Source organism: Delphinus delphis, chromosome 1 (genome assembly GCF_949987515.2).
Source record: "Delphinus delphis chromosome 1, mDelDel1.2, whole genome shotgun sequence".
In the NCBI taxonomy this organism is placed as follows: domain Eukaryota; kingdom Metazoa; phylum Chordata; class Mammalia; order Artiodactyla; family Delphinidae; genus Delphinus; species Delphinus delphis.
In genome coordinates this window covers 50,335,191-50,358,635 of record NC_082683.1, presented here as the reverse complement: position 1 = coordinate 50,358,635, position 23,445 = coordinate 50,335,191, and the positions used below count along the sequence as shown (strand labels likewise).

Here is a 23,445-nt window from a genome sequence, read left to right as displayed (position 1 = left end):
GGAAAATGGACGTGGATCTGCTTCCTCCTGCTGATGATGTAATCCCTTCTTGCCTCTAGTTCCTTATGCTCTATTATTAAGGCTGTGCCCCACAAGGTATCTTAACCCTTCCATCTATATTAGAAGAGTTTGGCATGAACACTTAAAATGATCATTAAATAAACGAACACATTTAAAAATCTAAATGAAAAACTCAGATTTATTCTTCTACCAAAGCACCATATTTTTCAGGTGCTTCTCAATTCCTCTTTGAAATATTTCATCCATTAACTCTACATCCATTCACTCTATTTATTATCAGCCATGTGAAGCCCAGTGCTAGGCACCAGTGCCAGAGCAGTGAGGAGAATGACAAAATCCTGTTCTTCTGTAACTTACATTCCATTCATGAAAACAATATCAATTACTCTAATAATTTCAGGCCTTAACTGTTATGAAGATAAGAGCAGGGTGCACTTCTTAGGTCTATCTAATCTAATTCAGAGACTCAGGAAAAGCTAATGTAAGTAAATGACAAGTGTGAAGAAGCAATCAGTCAGAGGGAATAGAGTATGAAAAGTCTCTGAGGTGGGAGGAACGACAGTGAACTGAGGAATTGAAAGGTGGCCAGTGTGGGAAGCACAGGGATTAAACGGAGATAATTAAAGGGAGATGAAGGTGCTGAGTTTGGCCAGGAGTAGTTCATGCATCTCCTTGTTAAGGATGTTGCTTTTTATTCCTAATAATAATGAAAGCTCTTGAACGGTTTCAGTGGAGAAAGGAATCATCGTACTTACGTGGTACATTTTAAAGACTTCTTTAGGCTGCAATGTCAAGAATGGAATAAAGGGAGCAAGAGACTGTTGCAGCATTTTAGGTTAGAGAAGGTGGTGGCTTGAACTAGGGAGATGGCAAGAAATGACAGTACAGTAGGTTAGGCCAGGAGAGTGGCCATGAAGATATATGGATTTAAGATATTCAGGAGGCAAATCCAATAAGACATGATGACCTAGACAGAGAGAGAATGAGGTATTGAGGTAGACACCCAAATGGGTAGGTAAAGGAAAGGAGGAATATTTGGAGGAGGGCAAGGTGTTGGCTGGTCTGGGTGGGGTGTTGTATATGGAGCAATCATGAATTCAGTCATAGAAATGCTGAGTTTGAAATGCCTTTAAATCAGCAGAGTCAAACAGACACTTGTATGTATGTCTGGAGCTGAGGGACAGAAAGAGCTAATGAGATTTTCCCAAAAATGGAGCACAGATAAGGGGAGAAGAGGCTTGCAGAACTTGAATGGAGAACTAGATCATTTTGAAATATAATAGAAGATGAATTAACAAAAGATATGGTAAGTTCTCTGCAGTCAGAGAATTAGGAGGAAAATTGGAGAGTGTCACGTCCTGGGAAAAGAGAGAAGAAAGAAGTGTCTCATGCTGCTGACACATCAAGATGACATTGAAAAGGATCCTGAACTGGACAGCAGGGAAGGGCATGTCCTTGAGGTGGTAGAGGCCAAAGGCAGATATTAGAAGGAGTTGAAGAGTGCTCTGGAAGTGAAGAAATGAAGGAAGTGTGGCCTCACCTGTGTTGTGAAATAAATGATCATCTATTGAACACACCAAGATGTTTTTTTTTTCCTTTGCCTGTGTTGTTCTTTCTGCATAGATTTTTCACTCTTCCATGCTCTTGAATGATTCATTTATTTATTTATTTATTTTGCGGTACGCGGGCCTCTCACTGTTGCGGCCTCTCCCGTTGCGGAGCACAGGCTCCAGACGCGCAGGCTCAGCGGCCATGGCTCACGGGCCTAGCCGCTCCGCGACATGTGGGATCTTCCCGGACCGGGGCACGAACCCGCGTCCCCTGCATCGGCAGGCGGACTCTCAACCACTGCGCCACCAGGGAAGCCCCTGATTCATTTATTTTTTAAGGTCCAGCTTAGACAGGACGTCTCCTAAAGGCCTTGCCTCCTTATGAGTATGGATTTTTGTCTAATCCCTAAGTGCATTCTTAGTATGTTGCATAACATAAATACTTACAGTTACTTATGTGACAAGTAATCACAACATGGGCTTTGGAGTTAGGCAGAACTGAATTTGAATGCCTGTTCAGCTGCTTACTAACTCTGAGACCTTGCGGAGTTTCCTTTTATCCCTTGTGCCTCAGTTTCCTTATCAACAAAATTGTTGGGAGGGTTGGCAGTTATGATAGGACCTACCTCAGAGAGGTTCTGTGAGTGCTAAATTACACAATGCATTAAAAATGTTTAAGTGTCCGGCATTAGAAGCAGTGAGTAAATGCTAGCCACTATATCTATTGCTTTGGGATTATTTCTCTGAATAGTTTTCAAGCGCCTTAATGCCCTTCTCCTTCCTTCCATCTGATGCATTACCCCCATGGCTCTTGTTGGCTTTCTTTTCATAATGTTGGCTTTCTTTTTCCCAGGCTTGATCATGTCCATAGGCCAGGTGTGGAAGGAACAAAGAAGGTTTGCCCTGACAACACTGAAGAGCTTTGGTTTAGGAAGGAAGAGCTTAGAGGAGCGCATTCAGGAAGAGACCCACTTCCTCATCCAGGCAATAGGAGAGGAGGACGGTGAGTGTATCATAGGACAGGTGCAGGGAACTGTGGCTCATGATTAATAAGAGTCTACGTGCCTGTCCTGCACCCAGCACTATGTAGGGCACTGAGGGGATAACAGTGAACAGCTAACCATGACCTGCTCTCATGGAGCTCAAGAATTAAGAATAAGATGGGTATTAAACTTATTATTGTTTTTTTTGTTTGTTTTTTTTTGCGGTACGCGGGCCTCTCACTGTTGTGGCCTCTCCTATTGCGGAGCACAGGCTCCGGACGCGCAGGCTCAGCGGCCACGGCTCACAGGCCCAGCCCCTCCACGGCATGTGGGATCTTCCCGGACCGGGGCACGAACCCGCGTCCCCCGCATCAGCAGGCAGACTCTCAACCACTGCGCCACCAGGGAAGCCCTTATTATTGGATTTAAATCCTGGTCATCAGTTTGACTTCCCAGGCATTGACTGAATGCTTGCTGTATGTTAGACCCTGTGTAGGTTTCTGGGGCCACAGTCTCAGAGGTGGTTCTGTAGTCAGTATGTCATATGTCATGTAGAGTAGACTCTCAGGGAAAGAGAAGGAAACCAATCTGAAGGATCCATCGCTTCTTCTGCCTCTAGGACAGCCTTTCGACCCTCACTTCAAAATCAACAATGCAGTTTCCAATATTATTTGCTCCATCACATTTGGGGAGCGCTTTGACTACGAGGACACTCAGTTCCAGGAGCTGCTGAGGCTGCTGGATGAGGTCACATATCTCGAGACATCAATGTGGTGCCAGGTGAGGCAGTCCTCACTTCCTATCTTGGATAAGGATATTGGGCTGATGTCGGACACAGATGAGCTCTTCCTTTTTTTTTTTTAAGCTAACATATAACCTTTTAAAATTTACTTTAACACAAACATGTTTGTAGTCAATCTGTTGAATTTAGTATTTTACATCATATTGTTAAATATTGACTATAGCCAAAGAACGTTTCTAACATTTGTGTAAGGTAAAAAACTACATGAAGTGCACCTAGGACCTATGTTCTTTTCTTTAAAAAGCACAATATTGCCATCACCTTTGTGTCTCTCCTCTCCATGTCCCTCCCTAGCCCTCCGTGTCCATCCTCCCTCAGAAGTACTGTTCTTTGCCTGACTCTCCCTTGGCACATTGTTTTCAGATTCCTATGTTAGTTGCACTTTTAAAAAAATATCTGCTTACTTTTCTATTTTATGAATATGCCCATTTGTTATTCTGTTCCCTATTAATAAACACTTGGGGGACTTCCAGTTTGGGGATCTGGAATGAACATTCTTGTCAATCCTTCATGTGGACACATCCACTCCTTTCTCTTGCATTCACACCTGTAAACAATACTTAAAGTTTTCCCAGGTGGTTGCACTACTTACATGTCCATCCATACTTGATACTATCAGTCTTTTAACTTTGTAGGGTATAGATTTAGAGGGGTCAAACTCACCCCTTCCTTGGTGGGCCCTGCTCTCCACTTTTGTCCTGCCCGTGCTGTGAGTCTGTCAAAACCTCTACTCAGCTTCTTGGCCTCTCAGCCACATTTCTGGATTTGGAAGACACTTCTAGGGAAAATCAGCCCCAAGGGTTTTATTTATTCTTAACAAGTATCCTTAGCTGGAGACTTGTGGATCCATCACGCCAATCCTGATAACGTAGTTAGCGTGATTCCTGGCACATTAAAGGGGCATAATGAATGTGAGCTATTATGATTTATTGGCAGTGTTATTTTTGAATAATGTTCCTTGTTCTCACTTCTAACCGTGGTAGCTGCCCATCCAGTTATTCCAGTTTCTTCCCTCCTGTTAAGACAGAACCTAGGAAGTCATGGGAGTTCAGTGGGTACCCGGCTGACTGTTCCCAGGAAACAGAAATCCTGGGAGGGTAGGATGGGGCAGTAGGGCAGAGGTAAGAAGCATTTCTTAGAGACCCAAAGTAGACCAGGCACTTTGATGGACAACTCTTCATACTTTATCTCAAATAAGTTTTTACAGCAGTCCTTTAAAGATGAAATGGATCATCCTGATGTGTGCAAGCAGATATGGGAATATGTAAGCACATCCCATAGTAGTCTACTGCCTCTGTGTCAAATGCAGTATAGATCTCATGATATTTAGTCATGAAAATAACCATCAGGCCCCACTGGCAGCTACAGTAGCCACAAATCACATCATTACTACTATTATTATTATTATTACTATTATTACCAAAGTATTATAGCTAGAAAGAAACAGAGCTAATTGTCAAACCCATGCCTATTTCACTTAAAATCTAGGCAACTTTCTATTACCTTATGCTATCTATTTTCTACTATGTATTATTAGAGAAAATATATTCAAAGACCACTTTATTTCAGTAAAAAATATCTTAGCCACATGGAGATTACATCATAGTGGGAGCAGACAAATAAATACACGTACATATTTAACATACATACATACATAGGTATGTAGATATATAGATAAATACATAGATTATACATAGATACATACATAGATACATACATAGATAGACATTTTGCACACACACACACACACACACACACACATACACACCCAAATATATATACATACACATACTAATGATAATTGTCACAGAAAAAAATAAAACAAAATAAAGGAATGGAAAGAGAGTACCAGAAGTGCTACTAACTGTAAGATTATCAGATAAGACAGGTCCAAGTAGGTGACATTTGAGCAGCACATTAATGAATTAAAGGAACTGGGGTTATACAGATTTCAGAGGAAAACCATTCTAGATGGAAGGAACAGCAAATGCAGTGTCCTAAACAAGAATATTTTTTATGTTTTCACAGAGGCCAATGGGGCTGGACTTGAAAGAGTAAAAGAGAGTAAGATGGCAGGGAGTGATAGCAGAGGAGGTGGCAAGAGGGTGAGGGGCCAGCTCATGTAGAGCTCCAGGCTAGGAGAATGGTGTAGAATTTTGTCTAAATGTCATGGAAAGTCATTGGAAGAGCCAAAAAGTGAAATAATCAACTTAACAGCTAAATGGTCCCTCTGGCAGCTCAGTGGAAAATAGACTGGGAATGGGGTTAAGGATAGAATCAGGAAACCTGTTGGAGGCTTTACAGCATCCAGGTAAGTAATGTTGGTGGTTTGTACAAGGAAGACAAAGCACATGGAGTGGTGCGAAGTGGTCCGAGACTGGTTATATTTTGGATGGAGAGCTGAAATGCTTTGCCCGAGGGGAAAGAAGAGGGTTGAGAGAGAGAAGAGTCAGGGGTAACTCCAAGCGTTAAATTTAAGTAAATAAAAGAGATGGAAAGAGAATGTGGTTTCATTGTCTTCAAAAGTAGAAAACTGGCACTCCCTTGTCTCCATGACTGTTTTGTTTTCTCCATCAGCTCTACAATGTCTTTCCAAGGATAATGAATTTCCTTCCTGGACCCCACCAAATGCTCTTCAGGAACTGGGAGAAACTGAAAATGTTTGTTGCCCGTGTGATTGAAAACCACAAGAGAGGTTGGAATCCTGCTGAAGCAAGAGACTTCATTGATGCTTACCTCAAGGAAATAGAAAAGGTGAGGAAACCAGAGCTGTTACCTGAGTTTTACTCTTAAAGAGCAAATGAGGGGATTCTGGTTTCTTATTGCTGCTGTACCAAATCACCACAAACATGGGGCTTAAACGGGTTCATGCCCCGGTCTGGGAAGATCCCACATGCCGCGGAGCGGCTGGGCCCGTGAGCCATGGCCGCTGGGCCTGCGCATCCGGAGCCTGTGCTCCGCAACAGGAGAGGCCACAGCAGTGAGAGGCCCGCGTATCGCAAAAAAACAAACAAACAAACAAACAAACACACATTTGTTCCCTTACAGTTCTAGAGGTCAGAAGGCTGAAACCAGTTTCACTGGGCTGAAGTCAAGTTGCGGGAGGGACTGGCTCCTACTTGAGGCTTTAGGACAGAATCCACTGATTGACTTTTCCAGTATCTAGAGGCTGCCTGTACTCCCTGCCGCAGGGCCCCTTCCTCCGACTTCAAAGCCATCAATGTAGCATCTTTTCTGCCACCATCCTCACATCTTCTCTTTATGACTTTCTTGCCTCCCTCTTATAAAGACTCTTGTGATTATATTGGGCCCACTGGGATAATCCAGGATAATCTTCCCATATCAGTATCGTTAATTCACTATATCTACAAAGTCCCTTCTGCCGTGTAACATTCACGGGTTCTAGAGATTAAGACATGGACATCTTTGTGGGTCATTATTCAGCCTACCACAGGGGAGGAAAATAGAGGCAATACTTCATAGAGTGTAGGAATAACATTAACTCAGAATTGATTTATGAGTTAATTGATGAGACAATTAGAAATAAAGATAGAGGTTTAACAGTATTTGGGTTAAGGGCTTTGGAAAGCCCAAATACTGCCTTCTCATGATCTAGTCTCTGTCCTCGGCATATATCTGAGGGAGATACACACAAAAGGAAGAATAAGTGCTGTTTCATCATTAGTCAGACTGGTGCCCAGTTACCTACCCCTTCCCCCAGCTCCCAGTGCAGAGCACAAATGAATCTGTGTCAGTTGCCAGAGATTAGTCTCAAATGGGACGGACATTCGCCTTCCTCCCTCATCGCCATGTCATCCGCTTTTTAATATTACTACAGGAAAAAAGCAAAATGGGATGTATATCCTTTACCATAGTAACACCTCTGGTTAGCACACGTCACTGCGTCTGTGTCATTATCTTTGACTCATCAGATTACTCATTCGTTCTCCTAGAGTTGGCAGAAATGTGGATTTCTTTCCATCTCCACTCTTGTTTCACCTGATTGGCATAACATTAATAGAAGTATTGATTACTCCCCAGAGGGGGAGACATCACTTGCTATATGGTGTGCAGGTGTGGGACCACAGAGGGAGGAATGTTGATGCATTGAAGCTTCTGGAGGAATGTGGCAAAGCTGCTGGAGTGCCATGAGGAATGGCTGTTGGAACCAGAGAAGTTTAACCTAAAAAGGAAAAGATTAACAGGGAGATATGAGAATTATTCTACTTTAGAGAAATTCAGTTATTCTTTCTAGTATCAGTACAAACATTTGTTGAGAATTTGCTATGTGTCCTTTCCATCTCGCGTAATTCAGAATGCCATCTTAAGGGGTGAGTATTGTTATTTCTATTTTGTGAAATAGGATATAAGCACAGAAAGGTTTATTCACTTGCTCAAGTCATACAGATAGTGAATGGTGTGGCTAATATTGGAACCCAAGGCTGTTTTTCCAGTGTAATGCTAGATTCTCCAAAATTATGGGTGTAAAAATAATAAAAATAATAAAAGCTTCCAGCACTTGGGGCAGGAGGACTCTAGTGATGTTGCAGGAATAAGCCTCTGCCTCCTGAGATGACCAAAGGGAAAGTCATTTCTCCTGGGCTCTCTCCTTCCACGTTTTCTCTAGGATGAGGGCCCCTGTGTTGTGGCAACTAAGAACCATCTGAATAATCCAATAATCATTGTGCTTTCTAGCATAAGGGCAGTGCTACTTCAAGTTTCCACGAAGAAAACCTCATCTACAGCACCCTGGACCTCTTCTTTGCTGGAACGGAGACAACTTCGACCACCCTGCGCTGGGGTCTGCTCTACATGGCCCTCTACCCCGAAATCCAAGGTGAGCACGTCAGTGGATGGGCCTGGGCCAGGTCAGAATGGCGCCCCCTGGAACACACTGTCCCAAGGTGGGACCAGAAGGTAGCATGGTAGGATGGAGAGATAGGTAGGACAGTTACCGGGCCAGGTGGACTTGAGAACGGGAACCTTCTTCTGTTTTTCTGTGAGGATTGTGATGGGTCCATGTAACACAACTATAACAGAGAGTCCCAGCCCTCAGGAAACTCCCAGTCCAGTGGGGAAAACAGTGAAGTCCACTGACATTGTGGTGAGTTCCAGGAAAGAGTTCCATTCCACTCACATATGAAATCTGGTCGCAGCCCTCCCTCCTTCGAAGTAGTGTCTTCCATTGCCCTGTTGACGATGCTCATACTCCCCAATTTGGTATATCATGCCCTCTGCTGGGCCTCTTTCTGCCCATCCAGCCTCGACTCTACCCACCCTGCATGGGGGCGTCATTAAGTCATATGTCACTTAATTTCACTGTCCTTATTTGTACCTCTGGGCCATAACACCTGCTCTTCCCTAGAAGAATAATACCAAAATGTATTTCCCTAATTTCTCTGCACGGTAAACTCCTAGCTATGCTTGAAGAGTTTACTCAACCACAGCCCCTCTAAGATGTTTCCCCACACTTCTGGGAAAATACTAGCATTTCCTTCCTTTAGAGGTTGCCTAACTGCACCTCCATTACTTTGCTTACCACACATTATTTATATACCTTCCCCACAGACTAACCCTTTCGACGACAGTGACTGTTACAATCATTTTTCCTTTTCTAGGCCCCAAAACAGTTTAAGCACATGAAGGATAAAAACTGTTGGGATACAGTTCTGCAAACTGTGGGTAAAAGTTTATTAACAGGACATAAAGTCAATTTAGTGGATCGAGACTAACTTTTTTCCCTAAATTAAAAAAAATAGATTAGGGAAATCAGAGTGCTTTCTGTGTATTAAGGATAAGGCTTTTTCGTGAAACTTTCTTTCCTTATACATATGAATAAATGTTTGTTTTATATGTGTGTATATTTATGCTTATGTGTCCTGAGTCATGCACTTAAAAAATGCACTTGTAACTGTGAATTACAGGGTTTTATTTAAATTTATTTATAAATTCTCTGTGTTTTTATTTATCAGATACTTTTATTCATAAATTTTATTTATTTATTTATTTTTGGCTGCATTGGGTCTTCTTTGCTGTGCGCGGGCTTTCTCTAGTTGCGGCGAGCGGGGGCTACTCTTCGTTGCGGTGCTCAGGCTTCTTGTTGCGGTGGCTTCTGTTGTTGCGGAGCACGGGCTCTAGGCACGCGGGGTTCAGTAGTTGTGGTGCGTGGGCTCAATAGTTGTGGTTTGCGGGCTCTAGAGCACAGGCTCAGTAGTTGTGGTGCACAGGCTTAGTTGCTCCGTGGCATGTGGGATCTTCCCGGATCAGGGATTGAACCCGTGTCTCCTGCATTGGCAGGTGGATTCTTAACCACTGCACCACCAAGGAAGTCCTTTTTAAATTTAAAAGCCACCTAGTTAGCGTATTGATACAGTTTCCCTATTAGAGGCTCCAAAATAACAGTGGCTTAAAATGGCATAAAAAAGTAGATGCAACCCAAGTTACTATCGATGGATGAATGGATAAGCAAAATGTGGAATGCAATGGAATATTAATCAGCCTTAAAAAGAAAACATTCTGGGCTGCCCTGGTGGCGCAGTGGTTGAGAGTCCGCCTGCCGATGCAGGGGACGCGGGTTCGTGCCCCAGTCCGGGAGATCCCACATGCTGTGGAGTGGCTGGGCCCGTGAGCCATGGCCGCTGAGCCTGCGCGTCTGGAGCCTGTGCTCCGCAACGGGAGAGGCCACAACAGTGAGAGGCCCGCGTACCACAAAAAAAAAAAAAAAGAAAGAAAAGAAAACATTCTTACACATGCTACGACATGGATGAACCTTAAAGACATTATGCTAAACTAAGTAATCCAGTCAAAAAAGGCATATTCTGTGTGATTCTATTCATATAATGTATCTAGAGTGGTTGAATTCATAGAAAGCAAATGTAAAATGGTGGTTGTCAGAGCCTGGGGAAAGTGCAAAATGGCATCCTCTTCAATGGATGTAGAGTTTCAGTTTTGCAAGATAAAAATTTCTGGAGATTGGTAGCACAATAATGTGAATAAACTGCACACCTAAAATGATTAAGATAGTAAATTATATATTATGTTTATTTTACCACAATTTTAAAGTTTTAAAATATTCAGTTAAAAAAAAAGGAGTTTTATTTTTCTTTCAAATGAGAAACTCTAAGCTGGACTCTGCAGAACACTTTTGGGGTCCAAGCTCTTTCCATTGTGTTGCTCTGCTGTATCTAGAATGGTGCCCTTGTTGGCACTCTCAAAGATGGCTCACCTCTAAGGTTGCCTTTCCACCAGTAGGAAGGGAAGAAGGAGGAGGAAGCACACACCCTTCCTTTAAGGGCCTCTTCCAAGTATTAAACATCCCCTCTACTTACATTCTATTGGTCAGAACTTAGTCACAGGGGAATCTGGGAAATGTAGTCTTTAGCTGTGCAACCAGGTATCCAGCTAAAATATCTATTTTTGTAGAAAAAGAAGAAAACAGATATTGGGCACAATTAATGGGATTTTTTTTCATTTGTTGATTGCTTCCCTAAATCAGTTCGTGTATATCTCAAAACATCCTAAAGCGGAAGTGGATTTATTCTAACGAATAAGAAGAGCAAACTGAGGCTCAAATGATTTCAGTAAAGTGCAGCAGGAATGTTGTAGAGCAAGAGTTTGTCACCAGATTTGTCTCACACCAGGGCCCACTTTCCACTCACATACCTCCCTGAGGAGCTAGTCTAGAGAGCCTACGATAACTTTAGCCATTTTGATCCTGGTTATTCCATTCCTTAACTTAAGGAGGCTCAAGGAAAGTTATGGAATAATAGAATAATAGAACCTCCTCTGCTTTTCCAGAAAAAGTCCAAGCTGAGATCGACAGGGTGCTTGGCCAATCACAGCAGCCGAGCACGGCAGCTCGAGAGTCCATGCCCTACACCAATGCTGTCATCCACGAGGTGCAGAGAATGGGAAACATCATCCCCATGAATGTGCCCAGAGAGGTGACAGTGGACACCACCTTGAGTGGATACCACCTGCCCAAGGTAATTAGGGGCTCATTCGCAGCCTGAGATCTCCAAGTTCATATTTGTAAATGGTGGGAATCTCAACTGGAAAAGTAACATGTGTTCTTGTCCTAGAGAATCACTTCAATAGGGAGAGAGATATATTATGCCAGATGAAATACTAGTTTTGTTCCCTGGGTATGATCTTAGAAAATTAGTTCAACTGGTTGTTAATAGGAGTTATGGAGGGGAAGGGGGATTCCTAGGTTAGCTGTGTTTAGGCAAAGCCTGGCTTTTCTTTGCTGTGAGATTTCTTACTACGTGACATGCATTGTGAATATTTCTGGGGATAGAGCAAGAAGCAATTCTCAGTCAGACTTTGCCACGAGGTCCATTTCTTTGCCTTGGGAGAGCTTCTTACAGGATAGGGACCTGCCAGACTTACTTTAGAAAATTCTGCTTCATAATCCTGGGTTATAGAATGTTGAAATATGAAGGGACATTTGAGACCTCCTGGGCCAACATCACATTGATGCTGGTGTTTCTAACATAATATCCCCACTGGTATTTTTCCAGCTTTGACTTACAGCCCCTTAATGGGACTGTCTCACAAGGGAAAGCAATACAATTGTGTGCAGTATTAAATATCAGAAAAGGAGAGAAAGGAACCAATGCTTTTTAAATAGGATTATGTTCCATGGACTATATAGGTTATTTAAAATGTCTTAGTCCTCAGAATAATTCTGTTATCCTCATTTTATGAATTTGGAAGCTGAGGCTCAGAGAGTAATTAATCTTGCATAAGATCTCTCAGCTACAATGACAAGAGTTGGGCTCCAGGAACGGAACTGTTCTGATTCCCAGGCTCATCTTTTTTGTACTACACCATGTTCTCTCCACAGGAGTTGCTTTACTTTGACTTTAAAAGAGTCTCCCTGAAATATTCCTCAGTGGGTCCCTGTTAAATTCCCGGTCCTCACAAAGGAAATTCTGCTCTCACTCTGCACACCACTCTTAGGGTCTCAGCAGGCAGCTCTCCTATGCCCCCTAGTGTCCTCTCTGCACACTGCACATTTACAGTTCTTTCCTTTCTCCACCTTGGTGGGCCTCTGTGGATTCATTAGATCCAGTTTGTCTAAGTTGCTCTGTTTGTTGTACCTGGGGATGATCTCAAGGCAAAGACAGAGGAGCTTCCGCATTGGATACCCCTTCGTCACCATCCCTGCAGAGCCAGGAAAAGCAGCTATTCCTGCAGCAATTGCTTTTACTATTTTCTTGCTGATGGATCATCTTGTGGGTGAAGGTTGAGGTAAATTATCTCACAGGTGATCTTTGCATTTTTATAGCAATTCATTTAGCCCCAGGGAATCATCCCAGCTCAACAGACTTGTTCTAACATTGATCTTTAATATTGACTGGAATTATCATCCTAGGAACTGTGAGATCCCATTGACTATACATTGTAGAGGCTAGGAGCCATAACTCTGATGTCAAACGTCCTAATTCAAATCATTGTTCTACTTCCTCCCACCCTGTGACTTTGGGCATCTTATTCAACCTCTCAGAGCTTCAAATTCTTTATCCATAAAAGTGCATTTAAATCCACCTCACAGGTGAACGTGTCATGAGATCATGCATGTATACTATTTAACCTTGTGCCGACTATAGAAAGTGCTCAAAATAGCAGTTCTTATTCTTTATTAATTCATCAGATGTTCATTAAGCACCTAAAACGTTTAGGGCTCAGAAAACAACTCAGAGGAAAATAATCATGCAAGTTTATAAGTACAAACCATGGTAACCGCCCAAAGGAAAAAACTCACTGGCTTTTAGAAAGACACAAGCTAGCTGCAATGAGGAATGGGAGCAAGCGCAGGCAGAGAAGACTTCCCAAAGGAAGTGAGGTTTGAGCTGAGGATTAAAGGATGATTAAGAGGACTTCCCTGGTGGTGCAGTGGTTGAGAGTCCACCTGCCGATGCAGGGGACACGGGTTCGTGCCCCGGTCCGGGAAGATCCCACATGCCGGGGAGCGGCTGGGCCCATGAGCCATGGCCTCTGAGCCTGCGCGTCCGGAGCCTGTTGCTCCGCAACGGGAGAGGCCACAACAGTGAGAGGCCTGCGTACTGCAAAAAAAAAAAAGGATGATTAAGAGTCAACTCGATGACAGAGTGGGGAGGAAGGACATTTCAGGCAATGTGAACAGCATGTAAAAAGGCACAGAAATGAGTGGGAACATGTGGCATGTTTGAGAAACTGAAGGAAGCTTGGTATAGTGGGAGTGCAGGCAGAAGGAGGGTCGCTCAGACAGGGAGCAGGTGATGTGTCCTTAATCTAAGAGTGATGGGAGCTATTGAAGAGTATCTATCAGGTTCCAGGTGTGGTGGGTGGACGGGTGTGGAACGATTAAATCATGTTCAAAGCTAGTGTGGAGCACATTGAAGGGGAAGAGAGGAAATGGACATAGTTAGGGCTATTATAGGAGTATAACCAAGCAAGGTGATAGCCTGGACCAGAGGGCAGTGGTGGACATAAAATGGAGGGGACAGAATCAAGAGAAATATCAAGTACAGTTGACCAGCCTAGCTTAAGGACTGGATGAGGGCAGAATGAGGGAAAGGGAGGCACTAAGGAGGACTCCTGGGTTTCTTGTTATGTATCTGGAAGGATAGTGGTTCCTTTCACTGGGTGACCTCATTCTATTATGAAACTCTCTGTAGAACGGACTAGACACTGGAGGGAAGAGAGTGGGAGATGTCACATTTTTCTCTTCTTGACGCATACGTGTTCCCTCCCAAATTATACACTGACAAGTCCCTGCAGAGATCCATTCTGCAGTCGAGTAGTCACACTTCCCCAGGTAAAATTCCCAGCAGACAGTTCCAGTCCATCATGGTAAGCTGTCCCATGGCAAAGAGCAGGGTCCTAGGGGTTGGGCTCAGAGGGAGCGGACTGGGGAGGCTGAGGGAGTTCAGGGTGCTATCAGCCTTGCTGTGGGAGCCGGGGGGACTGCCACCCCTCTGCATATGTGTGTTGTGTGGGTCAAGTCTTACCTGAGTCCTTGCTGCCTTCTCCAGGGGACCATGGTCCTGACTAACCTGACTGCACTGCACAGGGACCCCGCAGAGTGGGCCACCCCCGACGTTTTCAATCCGGAGCATTTTCTGGAGAATGGACAGTTTAAGAAAAGGGAAGCCTTTCTGCCTTTCTCAGTAGGTGAGTAGCAAGAAATAAGACTGTGGGAACCCAGACTCTCAGGCCTTCCCTACTTTTCTCCCTGGTGTGCTTTGCTTTAGTTGGAATGTCTCCAGGTCCAACAGGAAGAAATAACTCACAACCTAAAAGTTGAGAATGTTTTATTCGGGGCATTACTGAGGACTCTACCCTGGGAAGGCAGCCTCTCAGATAGCTCTTCGGGACTGTTCCCAAAAGATAAGGAAAGAATGAGGATATATAGGAGTTTTTGATGGAAAAAAACCATGTAGTCAAACATCAAAAGGTTACTGCTAGTCACAAAAAAAAAAAAAAGACATCTCAAATTTATGATTTTAGTGCCTTTCTTTTTATGGGAAGATGCAAGAGTTTGGGCTCATTGAAATTATTCCTTTATATGCATACTAACACTCTAGGGCCAGTATCCTCTTTTTCTCCAGCCTGAATTCCACTCAGAGCACACCACTGGGGTCAGCTGCAGTGACTGACGGCTCATGGAGGGCAGCCTTCACTGTTTAACCGGAATGGCAAGCAGCAGTGTTCAGTCCACACCAGATAGTCCACTCCAGCATGACTCACTCTTTATTTTTCTTAAAGCATGTTTTTTTTGTTTGTTTGTTTATTTATTTATTTATTTTTGGCTGCACTGGGTCTTTGTTGCTGCACATGGGCTTTCTCTAGTTGCAGAGAGCGGGGGCTACTCTTCCTTGCGGTGCGCGGGCTTCTCATTGCAGTGTCTTCTCTTGCTGCGGAGCACGGGCTCTAGGCACACGGGCTTCAGTAGTTGTGGCATGTGGGCTCAGTAGTTGCGGCTCGCAGGCTCTAGAGCACAGGCTCAGCAGTTGTGGCGCACAGGCTTAGTTGCTCTGTGGCATGTGGGATCTTCCCAGACCAGGGCTCGAACCCGAGTCCCCTGCATTGGCAGGCGGATTCTTAACCACTGTGCCACCAGGGAAGGCCCAGCATGACTCACTCTTGCCGTTGGTTGCAACTCAGGAATCCCTGGGTGGAGCATCACCAGGACGCATGCCCTTAATTCCCAAGTCCTGGCTTGGTCTGATGGAGATTTCAGCTTCACGTTGTGCTGTCCCCCAGAACACTGGAACAAGAGCTCAGACCCTGCCTGTCTCCCAGAGAGAAGGTTGAACAGTTGCCTTCTTTACAGAGTTTTAAATGTTCCAAGATCTTTTTAGGGCAACCCATTCACACAGAACTAGAGCCAATTGCTAAGAAGAGGCTGGGGGAGGGGCAAGGAAAAGGACTACTTGCTTCTCATTATGGGCATCACAAGTGACTCTAAGTGCCACAGGCTTAACTAGATGAGATTCTACTCTATAACAGGTCCCTGAAGAGGTCCTTTTGCTGTTTCAAATTCTAATGACCCTTTAAAAACCTAATTAATACATTTACATGGTATACAACTTGAAATGTACAAAAGCAGATGCAGTGAAAACTCTCATGTTTCCAAGCCAGCCAGTTCCAAAAGGGTGTTTTAATTTATAACAATGTAAAATTAGTAAGAAAAAATTTAGTATATTCCATGTATTGAGTTAGGTATGTTGCAGAGATCAATTCAACTAATTTCCCAATTTCTTAATTTTATAAATATTTCCTGAGCATCTATCATGTGTCAGGCATTCAGCCCTGAGGATATGACAATGAATGAAGTAGAAAAAAATATCTCTTAAGGAGCATGTGTTCTAGTGTAAACTTACAAGTTTCAAATTCCTATTATCACCACATTGGAGATAAGCCCTGAGGCTTGGCAGGGCCGTTTATAGCATCTAAAAAGCTATAAAGCTCACAAGGCAGAGCTAGAACTCAGTGTTAACCAGGTTTATCAAACACTGAAGCCTGTGCTCTTCCTAGCAGTGTCTCCTAAAAAAGGTAACTATGCTACAGAGTTGACACTCAGAAATTCATGATAGGTTTCTTATCATTAAATTAAATATAGATTGATTTGCTGAGACAGTGTCATTTTGTTGATCATGCCACCAAAGTACAGAAAGGGAGGCCCTTGAATTTGAATCCATGTATGCGTGATCCGGAGCCCAGATTTTCCTGCTATAGGACACTGTCCTGAGTGTATCTGGACTGATTCTGATTAGAATCAGAATCTAGAATCAATCTTCTGTGTCTTTCTTCCTCTGGTTCTATGCCACTTTTCCTCACGTTGGCCAAGTCACTTCCTAACATGAAAGCAGACATGAGATATGGGAATACCTTCCAGTCTTCCTGTCTACAAGAGCTTCAGATTTCCTATTATAATGCAAAGTTTCACCTGTGTATTTTAAGTATTATAATTATTCTTGACTCACTGTTGTTTTTGCTATTGAGAGTTATAACACACCCTTTTAATTACAGGTTTCATTTGCAAGCAAATTATCTCATTTAATCCTTACAGCAACCCAGTTATTAATAGTTAGACAGGCAATCGATCAGTATGCCGTTTCTTAATGTAAGGAAACTAAGAATAAGAGAGAATTGTTTCTTATTCAAGATCACATGCCCAAAGAATTGGCTGAACAGGGCCTAAGACTCAAGTTCCCTCGTTCTCATCTAGTGCTCCTTCCTGCATAATTACAATGTAACTCATTTCCCCACTTAAAGGCCCTTCCATTTTAAGATTCAGCAAGTTCATATCATATGTATCCATTATTACATTGCTGCATAACAAAGGTGGAAAACTCAGTGACTTAAAACCATAAGTGTGTATTATTGCTCAGGAGTCTGTAGTTGAGCTGGGAGCTCAACTGATCTTAGCTGGCCTCTCTGGCCTTTTTGGGAGGTCAGCAGGCTGAAGGCGGATCTAGGATGACCTCAGCTGGGACAATGGGGCTCTTTTCCAAGTTTCATCCTCCAGCAAGCTAGCCGGGCTGGTGTTCATGTGGAAGATAAAGACCCCAAGAGGGAGAACAGGAAGCACACAATGCCTCCTAAGGGCCAGGCTGGGAACTGGCAACCATCACTCCCCCCTGCATTCTGTTGCCAGTACAAGTCATAATGTGAGACCCGGTGCAAGGGGAAGGGAAAATAGCACAATTGTTATGGGAAGAGCTATGAAATCACATTGCAAATGATGGGGATACAGGGCGAGAGGGGAAATTGGAGCCATTTTTGCAAGCAGTTGGTCTCACTATCTGTCTTTCTGCCTGAGAAGAATGAAATTCTTAGAAGGCAAGCAATTTGGGGATTCCCTCAGCTGTGACAGAATGAGGCCTAGCTAAACAGTTTTCAAGAGATAGAAACCTGAAAGATGCACTGACTTAAGAAGTCAACACCACCGTCTGGCTTTCCCCCGCCACACTCCCGGCTTTGGTGCACAGCTGCTTTGCCTCATTCTTGATCCAGCACTTTCTAAAAACAGCCTCCCTGAAGGGATGGGGTGTGGACAGCTCCTGCCCTTCTCTTGCAAAAGATGATCAGGTGTGGAATTAGGATACGTACACAATCAGGGCAAATGGCAAAGCTATTACTGCAAATTTATATTTTCTTTTCCTCATTTAAGTTTTTCCCACTTGATCCAACAAAGCAGCAGACAGCTTCATGAAAGGCAAGAGGCTGAGTCCTCATTTTTCAAACAAATGTTTAAAAAGTCACTGGATCGTGGGAGATAAGGTTAGGAAGAACTTTTCCCAAAAACCCTGGGTCAGTGTTCTCATTTTACTAATGAGGTAATTGACCTGGTTAGTTAGTGGAAGCCTCAAGGAGAAGGTCCATGTTTCCCGTGGTCAAGGATGAAGCTTTGAAATCAAGTAGCCCTTGTTTTCATAATTTTAAAAGCAAATTCATATCTCCTGTCTTACTGGTATCCTTGCCCATCCACATAATGTAGTTAGGAGAGAGATTATCTCATATGTTTGACAAGTTTGACATGTTTAGGTCTGTAAGAATAAAGGGTTTACTCATAGCTCAGAGCTGGTTACTGGCAGAACCTGTACTTTAACCCTGGTTCCTGACTCCCTAGGTCCAGGTTTGTCACAATATCTGGATTCTTCTAGGAAAATCTTGGGTATTTACAATACATCTGATCTGGTACTATTTTAACAGATTTCCTCATTGTACTATTTGTGATGGGTAAAGAGATAAGGATGAGGGGAACAGAGATAAATAGGCACACGCTGGTGGGAAACAGGCACAAAACAATATAAGTATGATATAATTCTGAAGCATATTTCAATTTACTAATCACTTTTGCAGATACTCTCTAATTTTATTTCCTCAACAGCTCATTACAGGCAAGAACAAAATAGAGGCATGTGTATATAAACTGTTTCCAGGAAAGTTTCATGACATGGGGAAACACAAAGTAGTAAAAGCAGCACACAGAATTAGCTACAGAGAGTAATCCCAGTGATGGTGTGCTGGAGCATCCTTACAAGGACCATGAGGAAATATGTCAAAACGTTAACAAGGGTTCTGTCTGGATTATGAGATCTTCTATTGTGTTTATACTTTTCACAATTTTTTTTTCTTTTTGTAGTGAATATATATTACTTAGGGAGAAAGTAAGTTATTAAAACACCCACAAGAGGGCTGGTGGTAGAGACCAGCGTGCGGTGCTGTTACACAAGTCAGGCGAGCAGCGCGTTCATGAGGGGGAGGGCGTGGCGGAAACCCAGAAGACGTGAAGCACAGGTGGGATGAGATGGCGTCTGCCCTGCGCAGGTAGCCATGGCAGAGAGGTTTCCAGTCATTAAGGAGGGAAACGTGATAAAGAGAAAAGATGCCTCATTCTTGAGAAACCTTGCTCTGATGTTTACTTGCTTATACTTTTCAACAATTTTCTTTTAACAATTGAGAAAAATTACCTAGAATTTTGTTCTTTGTCTGCTTTTGTCATTATTGTTTGCTAATGGATTTTTGAAAGGCCTTAGGCTAGACTTCACTTGCTCGATCAACCCAGGCCTCTGACTTCTTTCATCTACACCCTGTGCCTCACCTGTGCCTCACCTGCCTGATTCCTGAAGGCATCGGAGTGTGTGATTGTGGATTTAGCTCGCTGGGCTTTGGTTAACTCAGGTGGCTGCGATCAAATAAGCCGAGTACATAAAGCCCCAGGGCCTAGCAGGCCCTCCGTTTGCTCAGGTTTCACAAGACGTGGTAGAAGGTTTCAGTCCTTGCTGGGCACAGACGCCGCCCGAACAGGTAACTCACCTTATATTTTTGTCTTTCAGGTAAGCGGATGTGCCTTGGAGAACAGTTGGCGAGAACTGAGTTGTTTATTTTCTTTACTTCCCTTGTGCAAAAATTTACCTTCAGGCCTCCAAACAATGAGAAGCTGAGTCTGAACTTCAGAATGAGCCTGACCATCTCTCCAGTCAGCCACCGCCTCTGTGCCGTTCCTCGGGCATGACGTTGTCAGGGAGGGAGAGGGGAAGGAAAGCAGGAAGAATGGCCGTGTCCCCCCAAGGCAGGAGGGAACAGCATGCAGTGCCTCTGAGGACAGGCCATAGGAACTGGACTCAGAGGAAACAGGATCCAAACCCCAGCTTTGCCATCTCCCGTGGAGCCTTGAGCAAATCAGGTATGTTGTGAGTGATTTGCCTCTCCAGCCAGGAAATGAAAAGAGAATAGTGATTCCTTCTCTAAAGGAAGAATTGCTGTAAAAACCAGAGTGATTTGGAAACCATAAAGCACATCATGAAAGTCATAGCTGTGATCTGCCTCCTTCCTGCTTCCTTCCTTAAACGGGGACTTGCTTCTGGCCTGTTGAGATGGCCCGGGTCAGAGTGGTGCGAAATGGTGGATAGGAGAAGTCGGGCCCTGGGGCAGCCACAGAGGTCAGCTAGAAAGGCCCTCACACTTGGTAGCACTGGGCAAGCTCATCCTGTCTCTGCCTCCGAATGGCCCCTGGGAAGTCAGTAGGGCAGGTAGGATTCCTGATTTATAGGCAGGTTTCTATGGAGAAGAAATTTCTCTGATTTACCTAAGGATACACTCCTTGGCCTTGGACCCCAGGACCAAGAAGAATGTGACCACTTTAACCAAACCTGGAAAGCAGGTTTGGGGGGAAAAATGTGGAAATATTTTCTGCTTTCAAGGTGCCTCCTCACCTTAAATCCCTTCTCAGGCATTATTTATTCCCAAGCCATTTCATACTGGATTTGACAATGTGGTGGGTGTGATCATTTCTCACAAATTGATGTTGGCTTTTGGTTGGCAAGTATTCCCTGCCTAAACACAACAGCTGAGCCTTGGTAGACTATTTTGTAGCAGGAACTAGAAATGTCAGAATCCTGCTCAACCCTCCTCCATGTAGTCACTGAGGGGAGAAAATGGCATCAACTGGAAGGCCAGGTACCCCTGATAGTCCATGGGGTTTTGATGCCAACCCCCATGCAGACCAACACAAACAAACCTGGTAAACAGGCCTAACCCATACAGAAGGTCTTTTTTTCCAAGGTGGTTAGACTTAAGTAATTAGGTCGGAACAAAATGGGCCATGAGGATCTGGGGCTTTTCATTCCTGTTGCTTGGGATTCAGAGAAAAGCCAATTCAGTGAAGACCATTAGAAAGGGAAACAGGGAGGGAGGGAGGAGAGAGAGAATTAGAATGAGGTGGGGTGGGGGAGGGAGGGAGGAGAGAGAGAATTAGAATGAGGTGGGGTGGGGGAGGGAAGAAGCAAGAGAGAGAAAATTGGTGGTCCGAGGGTGGCAGGCAAGAGAGAGACAGAGACTGAGTCTAGCTGGTGCTCGCCTGAGTCTGTCTGAGAGAGCCGAGAATATGTCTGGATGCAGTGGTAACCTTTCCTAATATGTAGGAGTTAGATTTGATCTTTCCTGGCTGCTAGAAGAACAGAAAGGGAGAACCAAAGCCACCCACCAGAGGGAGGGAGGCCATTTCTTTGTAACCTCCTGGAAAGTTGCATCTCTAGAAAACAACCCAAATGCTCTTTCTAGAATAAAACCAATCAAACAGAACACCTGAGATCTTGCCTTCCACTTCTTTTTTTCCCTCAGTCAGATCATCCACGTAGAAGACTGAGAAACTGGCCAAAAGACTTTCCATTATGTGCTCAGTCTCCTCAGCTGTTAAATGAAGGGCTTTGTTGAGTGATCTCTGAATTCCATTCCTGCGCTGCTGTTCATTTTCCATGATTCTAAGTGGGCAGGCGTTTACCTACTCCCTGTGGAGTCAACAGAAAACCCCTGGACACTCATCCTGACCTAATAGATGCAATGGGACCCAGAGCCAAGTAGAGTGTGACCACAATTAACCAGAAAACTTGGGGACACATGACTGAGAGTCGTTGAATTTTCTGGCCATGTAAAATGTCTCCTTCTTTCCCCAAAGCTCATTGGAGAAGCTCTAAAATATGAATTCTCTTCCTGTCCAAGCATGACACAAAGATTTTATTTTCTTCCTTTTGTAACTCTCTTGTTGCTGGTCCATTTTGGAAGCTCCTGCTCCCCTGTCCCTCTTCCTTTGTATCTGTGTCTGACACATAGGAGGCCCCCAGTCCACCAGGGCCCTCCATGTGCGTCGCCCTTGAGGGGGTCATGCTTTTCCTCTACCTAATGTCTCTCTCCCAATCCTGGGCATCTGCAAATTCACCTCCTTTTATCCCATATTACCAGTGCAGGCAGTCCTCTTGCTAGGATCCAAGATGACCCCGAGCTGGCTGTGCAACAGGGTCCACAATATGTCACATTATGACAAAGATGACATTATGTGGAGGTCCCTCCCAAAACAGCCCTCTCAAGAGAGCCACTGCAGTCGCCCTCACTGAGCCTGTTGCCTATAGGAAGTTTCAAACCTCCATGTGGCACTCGTTCTTGTACTCCAGGAACTCCACACAGCACAGGTAAATCCCTCCTGGCTTGAAGCCTCCTCCCTGTTGAGGAGTAACTATGTCCCTCTCTCCTTTGTGGGAGATGGGTTGGGAAGTAGGGAGGACCCTCCTGTTAAAGAAAACCAGAGCTGAACAGTAGTAAAGTGTCAAAACCAGATTTCATTCACGACTATTGCAATAGAAGGAGAGAGTCTTCAGTATAGAACTGGGCTCAATTCTGCATACAGCATGGACAGTGGGGCTTTACAGCCAAGGAGCAGGGTGGGGTCAGTGGATGGAAAAGGACAAGGTTAAACTGACTCCACAGGAGTCTGGCTGAAGGCAGGCCCGGGTGATCAGATATTGAGGGTAAGCGTTGCCCTCTAATCTGGCTGAGCAAGAATCTTGCTGCAACTTGCAAGCCCGACAAGGACAGTCACCAAGGTCAACACCTAGAGAGTTTAGAGGAGGCTGACTAAAGTTTACTCCAGGAGAGTCCTTTCCTCACCTTACCACCTATTATATACCCTCTTTCCAGGCAGGGGGCTACAAGGTTTCAAAGGCTGTTTCTGCGTACCCGTGGCAGGGCCCGTACAGGGAGGGTCCCAGTGCCTTACTTTAGACCTGGGGCCTCACCAGCACTTGGCAGGGCCCACTTGACTGGCAGCAACTGGGACTCCAGCTGAAACTGAGAAAGAAAGAAGCCCTTTTTCACATTCCTTTACAAATGTGCTATCCGGGCCACAATCAGACCGTGAAAAATGCTATTTCTCTTTTTATGTTGAATGAAAGTGCAGATGAATGACACAAGACTCCTCAGGACATTGCTGTCTCCCAAGGTCAGCACCGTGAATGGCAGGAACAGGCCAGGACTATAAATGTAGCAGAAATTGGACCAATGCTGTACAATCCCTTTACAAGGGATTCTTTGCCTAGTTTTAACTTTTACTCTGTCACACGTATTCCCTGGTGTTTCTGCCATTAAGTCTCTGAAAGTAAAGTTCCAAATATATTTGTAATGGAAGATGAGCCTTCATTTTATTCTGATTAGCTTTGGGTGAAAAGTCCACAATAATTCATATATATTTTTTTCCTATTCATTATGAGTCTTTTGTTCTCTGGCTGTTTTGTAGATTTTGTTCTCTTATTGTTACTCC

At 44.0% G+C, this 23,445-nt stretch overlaps 1 protein-coding gene across 5 annotated transcripts in view; it reads left to right on the top strand.

Moving 5' to 3' along the window:
• Positions 1-20,166, top strand: part of CYP2J2 (cytochrome P450 family 2 subfamily J member 2) — a 31,434-nt gene extending 11,268 nt beyond the window's left edge. The window contains exons 3-9 of one of the 5 annotated variants that reach the window (XM_060005531.1): positions 2,425-2,574; positions 3,174-3,334; positions 5,934-6,110; positions 8,052-8,193; positions 11,154-11,341; positions 14,378-14,516; positions 19,776-20,166. In XM_060005531.1, coding sequence (XP_059861514.1) covers positions 2,425-2,574; positions 3,174-3,334; positions 5,934-6,110; positions 8,052-8,193; positions 11,154-11,341; positions 14,378-14,516; positions 19,776-19,798 — 980 coding nt within the window. In that variant the 3' untranslated portion in view covers positions 19,799-20,166. Of the gene's footprint in view, positions 1-2,424; positions 2,575-3,173; positions 3,335-5,933; positions 6,111-8,051; positions 8,194-11,153; positions 11,342-14,377; positions 14,517-19,690 lie in introns of all 5 variants that reach the window. The other 4 variants (XM_060005520.1, XM_060005527.1, XM_060005547.1 and 1 more) reach the window with 4 other exon arrangements.
• Positions 20,167-23,445: the final 3,279 nt, after the last annotated feature.